This window comes from Lepidochelys kempii, chromosome 3 (genome assembly GCF_965140285.1).
Source record: "Lepidochelys kempii isolate rLepKem1 chromosome 3, rLepKem1.hap1, whole genome shotgun sequence".
Lineage (NCBI taxonomy): Eukaryota > Metazoa > Chordata > Testudines > Cheloniidae > Lepidochelys > Lepidochelys kempii.
The window spans coordinates 204,313,710-204,324,587 of NC_136382.1; the positions used below are offsets into that span (position 1 = coordinate 204,313,710).

General features: G+C 41.6%; 1 protein-coding gene across 3 annotated transcripts in view; it reads right to left on the bottom strand.

Annotated features, from left to right (window-relative positions):
• Positions 1-10,856, bottom strand: part of MCM8 (minichromosome maintenance 8 homologous recombination repair factor) — a 35,226-nt gene extending 24,370 nt beyond the window's left edge. Inside the window, exons 1-8 of one of the 3 annotated variants that reach the window (XM_073339677.2) lie at positions 10,722-10,856; positions 9,934-10,026; positions 8,626-8,773; positions 8,350-8,424; positions 3,544-3,626; positions 3,240-3,389; positions 1,077-1,180; positions 378-576 (exon numbers count right to left, since the gene is read on the bottom strand). In XM_073339677.2, the coding sequence (XP_073195778.1) occupies positions 378-576; positions 1,077-1,180; positions 3,240-3,389; positions 3,544-3,626; positions 8,350-8,424; positions 8,626-8,755 (741 nt within the window). In that variant the 5' untranslated portion in view covers positions 8,756-8,773; positions 9,934-10,026; positions 10,722-10,856. Of the gene's footprint in view, positions 1-377; positions 577-1,076; positions 1,181-3,239; positions 3,390-3,543; positions 3,627-8,349; positions 8,425-8,625; positions 8,774-9,894; positions 10,027-10,241; positions 10,701-10,721 lie in introns of those variants that run through there. The other 2 variants (XM_073339675.2, XM_073339676.2) reach the window with 2 other exon arrangements.
• Positions 10,857-10,878: the final 22 nt, after the last annotated feature.

The following is a 10,878-nucleotide window of genomic DNA, read 5'->3' on the forward strand; positions in this document are numbered from 1 at the left end:
GTCAGAACACTGACTAGCCCTTTCTAAAATGGGGTGGGAATGGGTTCAGGGAGAGGAGAAGAGAGGAATTCTTTTAGATTTGTGGAAGTTTCTATACTTTTGGTTTTCCATTTTAGTGGTACCCAAAAATCAAGGAAACTTTTTTTTTTTAAATACCTACCTCATATGATGAAGACGTACAGTAACATTGGGATATACAGTGATTTTTGTGGGTCAGTAACTTATTCTAACTTTGCTGAAGTATTAAATCCATTTCATCCCTCTTTAAATCCTATAAACTACTTTTTAAAATCTAAACACCACACGTGTTGACAGTTTCCAAATACAGGAGATAGCAAAGGGGAGGAAGATTTTAAGATAAAAGTATTTTAAATTACCTTTGTGGGAAGGGAATATTTTCCATCAGGCAGAGGAAAACTCTGAATATACCCACATGTGCTGCATATAAAGGCCATCTTGGTGCATAGAGGCTTAATGTTGCTGACACGCACGACAGTGCCACGCAGGGCAACATACTTCCCATAACAATTAGCCCGAACATTCTTCAGTTGAGTCAACGGGTCATAGTTGTACACCCTACATAAAAAGGTTACCACACAACTTTAAAACTCATTACCTTTAAAGAACAAAAAATCTTGTTATCAAATATGCATGTATGTACTAAACACGAAAAGAGATACAGCCAGAGGAAAGGTTTTATCAACAGAAGACAAATCTAATGTTTTATTGCAAATCTAACCTCTCCCCAGAATACATGACACAACCATTAACTCCTATTACCCTAAGAGGAAGTGAAGGCTGCCCAGTCAAATTCTAATGTTCAGAATTCCCAAACTATAAAGAGAATACATAGCATACACACACATACATAGCAAACACTCTTAGGTTTCATTTACTCTATAGAAACTACCATATATGGGGACCCTGTAATAACACAGTAAACCCCAGCCACGGTTTAACACATATTTCAGTCTTGCAGCACAGAAAGGATCAACATTTAATGGCAATTTTCCATGAGAGTTTCTTACTTTCTCTGGGCAAATAAATCTTTCAAATTAACACAGAACATCCTTTACCTTGCATGAATATGTGGCACATTTATTATAGGTTCTTCATCAATTGGTAATCCTTCTTGTTCCTGAAGTTCAGCTGCATACCTTTCCAGGTCCTTAGTTAATACCTAGATAGACAAGAAAAAATAAACACAGGCTCGGAAGAACCAGCTTCAAGGAATGGGTAATAGTATTTGTTGAAGTGGGAGTTTTTACGGTGTTCTCTTTTAACATGCTGCTCTCCTTTCTGGGTGTGGCCTAATAGTTCATTTGCAGTTGAGTTTTGCTACCTTATCCTGCAGTTTTAAACCTCTACACAACTCTGCAGAAGGTCTCATTGACTATTAAGCCCAACCAATGGGATTATTTTACTGCTTTTGCGCTTTTCCATTTGACAACCACAGATTTTCCTTTCATATTTCACATGGATCTTAAATTAACATCTTTGTTTTTAATAAAAAAAAAGTAACGCATTGTAGCCTTATCAATGGATTGGCGATTGATTGATTAATCTCTGATTGCAGTCAAAAAAGGTTTGGTCTCCTGAGGACTACAGCATCAGGAATATTATCTGCATCACTAAAATAAGAGACCCTAAAACCACATGAGAAATCATTCCAATTTGTCACAAGTCCCTTCATTAACAAATCCACTAAGCAGATAAACAATCCCATAACACTGAAATATGATAGTAGATAGCGCAAAAGTGTTTAGCTCTAAGATTTACATTGCTCACATCTCCCACTGGGAGATCCTAGAGTGCCAATCATCTTCCTCCTCCTCCTCCTCCTCATCGTGATAATCCCCTGTGTCTGTCATCTTGGCATCACCCAATGCATCTACTCCCAGCACACAGGCGAGGCAACACCTCTTCATTCTGAGTTATGCTTATGCCTGCTGAGGTTCATACATATGCATATAGGTTCCAGCTCCCTTCTCCTTATCCATACTTTCACACCCCACTAATTTAGAGGTGTTCCGTTTCTCATTGGCTATGCCTTTAGCTCCCCTTTTTCTCCTTAACATCTATGCCAATGGGATATCACAGCAACTTGAGATTATAACAGAATCCTGCAAAATGTTACTATCTGGCATCTTGCAGTATTAAATGGCACATTGCAGCATATTTTTCAGTCTATTGCTGCATAGTTTCCAGAACATCAGCACTTAACACATCTTTCACTGTAATCTTACACTTTACTAGTACACGGTTATCTATCTTCCGGTCAACTAATCATGCCAACCGGTTTCAGGCCTCAGGCCTTGTTTAGCTAAGCTGAATATCTTACAGGCCTGAGGACTATAGGCTCACTGTTACTTATATTTCACCTCTGAAAATACTTGATACCTTTTTTTCTTGGCTACTGCACAGAGTAACCTCGAATTCTAAACTATGTGCATGTATGGATACCATTAATCTCAGCAGATCTGTGAGTATATTTGCTGCTACTGCAGAACCAGCGTAAGGTGGCTAGCCTTTTTAAAGCAAAGGACTGAGAGCCAGGAGATCTAGGGTCTATTCACCATTTTCCTATGAACTTCCTGTGTGACTTTGAACAAGTACTTAAACATCTGTGACTCCGTGTCCCATTTTAAAAAATGGGAATAAAAAAAAATTATGAGGTATAGCTCACTAAACCCAAAGTATTATCAAGATATGATTTTGTAAGATGCACAAAAATGGTGGAGAGAGGAAGAGGGTTTTTTGTTTGCTTGTTTTTCAGTGAAGCAGTAGATTGTTATAAGTCAGAAAACCTATATATTTAATATTTGGAGGACTTACTTCTTCTACTGCTACACATAACAATTGTAAATTAGGTAAAATTTTTGGCCCAGGAAACTTGATGCATTAAATTAAACTGTTTAATCTTTAAAAATGAAGGCCTCAATCCTGCAAAATGTACTTGGGGTTCACATCATCTTTTGAAAGCCGCACACTTCAAAACTATCAACCTTTAAGAATAAACTAAGTATTTAAAAAGTCACTATTTCTAAATTTAATAAAGAGTTTAAAGACACCAATTGAAACTTTTGTAGTTGTAATAATTATACGTTTGTTTCTGGTTAAAAACCCTTCTAACAGTGAGCACTGGTCTTCTGTATAAATGTGGATTAAAACTTAAAGTACAAGCCATAATTACACAAATACATCCTACTACTTAACATCTATTTGGAGTCCATATTTACCTGATGTATTGCCAAACCCATGCAGTCCAATATTTTCTGAGGCATATCCCTTATATCAGTAGATATACTTGGTATCAATTCAATTAACTCTTTATCTTGTATCAGCTCTTTGTAATCCACAAGAATACTCCCTTTTCTCTCTATTTCATCCTACAAAACATTTCAAGTTATAGAACACATTTCACGGAGATAAAACAAAAGGTTTTGATTAATATTATTCTTGAGATATTGTAGTTGAAATATAGACAAAGAAAATATATACAGATCTATTATGCTATTGTAGCAACAGTTGTGGGTGTCTTACCTTATCATAAAGTTCAATGTGACGTGTAAAAAACTTTTCAAATGCTTGAATCTTCTGGACAAAAGGAGAGCTGTCATCAAACGCTAATCAGATACACTTCGCATTAGTAATTAACCCAAAGATAAATATCTACATCAATACATCATATGCTTTATTTGTAATTAGAAGAATTTATTATAGAAACCAATTCATCCATTAAAGACATTGATTTTTTTTTAAAAAAAAATCAATAAGGGTATTTATTTAAATAATCCTTCTATGAGGTTTCTTCCACACACACACTTTACCCTCCATGGTTTTTGCACCTTTCTCTCAAGCACAGCCACCTTCCTTCAGAGGACTGGATACAATAATTTCTTGAGTTTATCACAATACAATTAGAGTTAATGAGACAGAAGAGAAAGGAAAGTTAGGTGGGGAAGGGATGCCAACTGTACCAACTTGTAAGACGTGGACCTATAATAAGATATGGTCATAGCAGGTCTTATGCCATCATGATGATGTCTTGCAGCATTTCACAGGACTGGTAGAATAGGTTCAGGTTGCCTTTCCTAGAAAGGGTGATATTTTCCCCATTATGTTTGTGCGCCAAGATTGGGGAATGTCTCAGTAATACTCCTGTTCTTCTAAGTTAAGAACTATGAGCTAGGATGATGTGGGATCAATCCTCAAAGCAAAGGAAGTAAAATTTAATGGAAGGGGTATTTTAATGCTTCTCAGTTGTGGGGTGCAGATGGTTGTCCATGTGGGGGACTATCATGAAGCAGGACCAACAGAACGCTGATGGTGAGGCATTACAGTAAGTAATTGCATCTCCAGCAGACTGCAGATTTACTATGATTTGTGAACTGCAATCAGATTGTTGAACATCAGAATTTGTTCAATATTTTGGCTTTGGTTTAACATAGGTTGGATGAAGATGGAGCGCATTTTACGTTGTACAGCACTCATTTCCAAGCCTTGGCTCACACAGAGATTGCAAGTTGTTCATTTGCATTTGTTTGGATAGGGGGAATATGAGCAGTAGATAACACTTATCCCCTGGCAATACTGGCCAACAGTCCATCTAATTTGGAGATAGAGTTCTTGCATGAGAGTATGCAAATCTTTCAGAATCCGTATACACTCCTGGATCTTCTCCATTAGCTATCGTGGTATTTCAAAGCTGTTGTCACAGCAGCCAACTCAAAGTATCGTGGAGTGCAACCAAGACCCAGAATCACTGGCTTAGATGGAAATCACAAAGCTACTTAAGATTAATTAGAACTTCAGATAGGCAAAGGCTAAGATTGCAAAAAAAGGGCAGAAAAAAGGAGGATTTGCTCATGTCTCCCTCCATGTTTAGGGGACCAAATTATTTACATTTTTAAATTAATTGGTTAGTCTCTAAGGTGCCACAAGTACTCCTTTTCTTTTTGCGAATACAGACTAACACGGCTGTTACTCTGAAACCTGTCATTATGCAAGGCACTGCATTTAGCCGTATGGAGTGGAAATCTATCAACTGCATGAAAAAACTTGTACAGATACAGACAGACATCATCTTCCTTTCCAAATGCAAACAGATGGACATCGTACCAAAAGGACTGAAGGTAAAAAATCCATTACAATCTACATACCACACAGACTATGCTGACAGCTTGTGCCACACGCTCTCAAAGAAACTGCGGAATCACCTGATCAACATCCTCTACAGCAAACAGGGAAAGATTAAGAATGAGCTCTCAAAAATGGATACTCTCATAAAAAACCAACCTTCCACACAAGCTTCCTCGTGGCTGGATTTTACTAAAACTAGACAAGCCATTTACAACGCACACTTTGCTTCTCTACAAAAGAAAAAGGACACTAAACTTTCTAAACTACTACATGCTACAAGGGGCCACAGCAATGGTTCCCTCAACCCACCTAGCAATATTGTTAACCTATCCAACTATACTCTCAGCCCAGCAGAAGCAGCTGTTCTATCTCGGGGCCTCTCCTTCTGCCCCTCCACCCCCACGAACATGATACAGTTCTGTGGTGACCTAGAATCCTATTTTCGACGTCTCCGACTCAAGGAATATTTCCAAAATACCTCTGAACAGCATACTAATCCACAGAGGTCTCCCTACCAACACTACAGAAAGAGGGATTCTAGGTGGACTCCTCCTGAAGGTCGAAACAGCAGACTGGACTTCTACATAGAGTGCTTCCGCCGACGTGCACGGGCTGAAATTGTGGAAAAGCAGCATCACTTGCCCCATAACCTCAGCCATGCGGAACGCAATGCCATCCACAGCCTCAGAAACAACTCTGACATCATAATCAAAAAGGCTGACAAAGGAGGTGCTGTTGTCATCATGAATAGGTTGGAATATGAACAAGAGGCTGCTCGGCAGCTCTCCAACACGAGTTTCTATAAGCCATTACCCTCTGATCCCACTGAGAGTTACCAAAAGCAACTACAGCATTTGCTCAAGAAACTTCCTGAAAAAGCACAAGATCAAATCCGCACAGACACACCCCTGGAACCCCGACCTGGGATATTCTATCTACTACCCAAGATCCATAAACCTGGAAATCCTGGGCGCCCCATCATCTCAGGCATTGGCACCCTGACAGCAGGATTGTCTGGCTATGTAGACTCCCTCCTCAGGCCCTACGCTACCAGCACTCCCAGCTACCTTCGAGACACCACTGACTTCCTGAGGAAACTTCAATCCATCGGTGATCTTCCTGATAACACCATCCTGGCCACTATGGATGTAGAAGCCCTCTACACCAACATTCCACACAAAGATGGACTACAAGCCGTCAAGAACACTATCCCCGATAATGTCACGGCTAACCTGGTGGCTGAACTTTGTGACTTTGTCCTTACCCATAACTACTTCACATTTGGGGACAATGTATACCTTCAGATCAGCGGCACTGCTATGGGTACCCGCATGGCCCCACAGTATGCCAACATTTTTATGGCTGATTTAGAACAACGCTTCCTCAGCTCTCGTCCCCTAAAGCCCCTACTCTACTTGCGCTATATTGATGACATCTTCATCATCTGGACCCATGGAAAAGAAGCCCTTGAGGAATTCCACCACGATTTCAACAATTTCCATCCCACCATCAACCTCAGCCTGGTCCAGTCCACACAAGAGATCCACTTCCTGGACACTACAGTGCTAATAAACAATGGTCACATAAACACCACCCTATACCGGAAACCTACTGACCTCTATTCCTACCTGCATGCCTCCAGCTTTCACCCTGACCACACCACACGATCCATCGTCTACAGCCAAGCTCTGCAATACAACCGCATTTGCTCCAACCCCTCAGACAGAGACAAACACCTACAAGATCTCTGTCAAGCTTTCTTACAACTACAATACCCACCTGCGGAAGTAAAGAAACAGATTGATAGAGCCAGAAGAGTTCCCAGAAGTCACCTACTACAGGACAGGCCTAACAAAGAAAATAACAGAACGCCACTAGCCGTCACCTTCAGCCCCCAACTAAAACCCCTCCAACGCATTATTAAGGATCTACAACCTATCCTGAAGGATGACCCAACACTCTCACAAATCTTGGGAGACAGGCCAGTCCTTGCCTACAGACAGCCCCGCAACCTGAAACAAATACTCACCAACAACCACATACCACACAACAGAACCACTAACCCAGGAACTTATCCTTGCAACAAAGCCCGTTGCCAATTGTGCCCACATATCTATTCAGGGGACACCATCACAGGGCCTAATAACATCAGCCACACTATCAGAGGCTCGTTCACCTGCACATCCACCAATGTGATATATGCCATCATGTGCCAGCAATGCCCCTCTGCCATGTACATTGGTCAAACTGGACAGTCTCTACGTAAAAGAATAAATGGACACAAATCAGATGTCAAGAATTATAACATTCATAAACCAGTTGGAGAACACTTCAATCTCTCTGGTCACGCAATCACAGACATGAAGGTCGCTATCTTAAAACAAAAAAACTTCAAATCCAGACTCCAGCGAGAAACTGCTGAATTGGAATTCATTTGCAAATTGGATACTATTAATTTAGGCTTAAATAGAGACTTGGAGTGGCTAAGTCATTATGCAAGGTAGCCTGTTTCCTCTTGTTTTTTCCTACCCTCCTCCCCCCCCAGATGTTCTGGTTTAACTTGGATTTTAACTTGAAGAGTGGTCAGTTTGGATGAGCTATTACCAGCAGGAGAGTGAGTTTGTGTGTGTATGGGGGTGGGAGGGATGTGAGAAAACCTGGATTTGTGCAGGAAATAGCCCAACTTGATTGTCATGCACATTGTGTAAAGAGTTGTCACTTTGGATGGGCTATCACCAGCAGGAGAGTGAATTTGTGGGGGGGGGTGGAGGGTGAGAAAACCTGGATTTGTGCTGGAAATGGCCCACCTGATGATCACTTTAGATAAGCTATTACCAGCAGGACAGTGGGGTGGGAGGAGGTATTGTTTCATATTCTCTGTGTATATATAAAGCCTGCTGCAGTTTCCACGATATGCATCTGAGGAAGTGAGCTGTAGCTCACAAAAGCTTATGCTCTAATAAATTGGTTAGTCTCTAAGGTGCCACAAGTACTCCTTTTCTTTTTGCGAATACAGACTAACACGGCTGTTACTCTGAAACCATCTTCCTTTACTGCACCTTAAAAAAAAAAAGTATTAAAAAGGGTCTAAGAATGAACTGTAATGTCACTCATTTCTTCAACCCTCTAATCTATTTTCCCTCCTATAATACACAAATCTAGGAGGAAATGGGAGGTAAAATATTTATTCTAAATTATTTAATATACCTTCAGAGAAATAAAGCTTCCAGCCTTTATACGGAGTAATCTGGTCCAGTGTGGACTGAATTAATCGGGGTTGTGCTGAAAAGTATGAAAATAAGATTGGTTAAAGCAGTGTAAGTACAGTAGCATCTCAAACTTCATCAGTTGCGGTTTAGAGCACTGGTAAGCAAAGCTATTGCACACAAGAGCAGGTAAACATGCACTGCTGCTTTAAAATGCTCTATGATTGGATTCTAGCATCAGAGATTAATGATAATCTGTTATGTAGAACCAATTTACCAGACTCAGACTTTCCAGTGTTTCTTTTCCAGTCTCTTCCTCCATCTCCTCTTCCTCGCCATCTTCCTCTCCAGCCTTGAAAGCCACCTCTTCCTCGTCCAGACCCTTTACCTCTTAATTCGTTACTCATGTTACCATGTGACTGAATCTGGAAATTGGATTAAACTGATAGGATAAAACTGTCAAGGAAGATTTATAGTAATAATTTATGATGATTAGAACAATTTAACCAAGAGTTATTAGTATATTGTCATTTATTTTTTAAAAAAAGAGAGAGGACCAGCCATATGTGGAATGAGTTCAGGATCCTCCCTTCTCAAAACAACAAGTGATGGAAGTACGATTGGCTACATACTCACATTGGGTGTGAGGTTAACTCCATCAAATTCTATAAAACATTGGCTGGCTGCCCAGCCTCCTCATGACAAATAAAGATTGCTATTGCAGAATATATTTTTTCTCATTTATACTCTTTAGTGATTTCAACTAGAGTTGGAATTTATCTAGGTTCTCAGATACCATGAAGATATGGATCATGTAAGTGCCTCTCTCTTATGCAGATAGGTTTGGGGGACAAAGAGCTGAAACTAAGGCAGCGTTTCTCAAACTTTTGAAAGCTGAGCCCCACTTCAGAAAAATGAAATTAACTGTTCCTGTTATGTGCTGCTAAAAGTCTACACATCTTAATTGATACATCTTCAGTACCCTTCCAGCTAGTCCTGTGCACACACACCCAGCCCCACCATGCAGACACAGGGAAACACGGCTATATATTTTCCTAATAAAATATTTTTTCTCCATTCTTATATGCTTTGATGAGCAGTAAATAGATAACAACATTGACATCTAAGGTAGCACCCATTGAAATGCATGGGACAATTCACCCCTCAGTGCTTTTTTCAGGCTCTCTGCAAACTCAGGCAGATGTATCAGATAATTACATTTGCTTCATGTTTTGAAAGTTTTCTTTGTGACCACAACAGCTAGAAAGTGGCTTTTTTTTTTTAAATGAAAACTGGAACTCTGGAAAACAATTTAGAAACCGGTCTGCTCGCTTCCATTCCGAACAAATCTGTTGTGACCCATCCTACACTTTAAGAAACACTGATCTAAAGTCAGAAGATCCTGTTATCCTAACCTAAACAGAAGACAAAGGCCAGGCATCTTTGTTCTGGTAAACCACATGGACAGATAAATTCACGTTCCTAAATCCTGTGACCAGATGCTCTTAAAATGAGAATTGAGATAAGGAAAGAAGTGTTCATTTACCATGGACAGGAAAGTTGTCATACAGGAACATTTACTAACCGGTTTTCTTATCACATGGCCATTACTTGTAGATGCCTCGTCACTACTTCTCCTTTAATCCCCAAGAATATTTACCCAGATGCTTTGTTACACCTGCAAATAAAATAAGTCTATTTAATTGCACAAACCACGACCCCTTGTTGCCTCCCATCTGCAGCATGGCCAACTCTCAGTTTAGCCTGGAGGATAATGATCAGGTGAGAGTTTCCGGGTTTATCAGTGTAAGGGTAAGGCCAGCTGAACCACGGTAACACAGGTGCTTCCTAGATGGATGGAACAGTTTTCTTCCGGCAATAAAGATAACTCACCTCTCTGGCAGTTGCTGGGTGAAGGGAAGAATCATCCGCCCCAGCTGTGTCCACACAAGGGGGTGAGGTGGGACTGATCACAGTGCTCAGGGCACAGGCTTTTTCACGGCTCCCAGCAAGGTAGCTAGATTTAGGTGCAGGCCAGGCCTGTTAGCACCCGAGGCTAGCCCCCATCTTTGCCCAGGAAGAAAGGAGCCCGCGTGCGGCCCCAAGGCTCCGAACCAACCCCCCAAAGGACAGAGCCGCGCCAGATCTGATCAGTAAGATCCCAGCATTCCGGCCGGGCGCTAGCCGCCAAGCGGGCACCAAGCAGAGGCCTGGCGCGGGCGGGCTGCTCCCAGCCCCAACGCGATGGGGGCGCCGCGGCGGGTGCCACAGGCCGGCAGGCGCTGCTGGCGGAGTAACGCGCGTGTCCCACGCGGAGCCCCGTCCACAGCGCCCCCGCGTCAGGCGAAGGACATGTAGCGGCCCAGAGCTCACCGTAGCGCCCGCTGGGCCAGGCCAGACCCATTGATACGCCTTCGCCATTCTACTTTGGCGCCAACCTTGCGTTATTTCCGCTTCCGGGAGTAACACCAATCATAGGGTCGATGCCCCGCCCCACCACGTTGCCATGGTTACAGTCAGGGACTCCCCG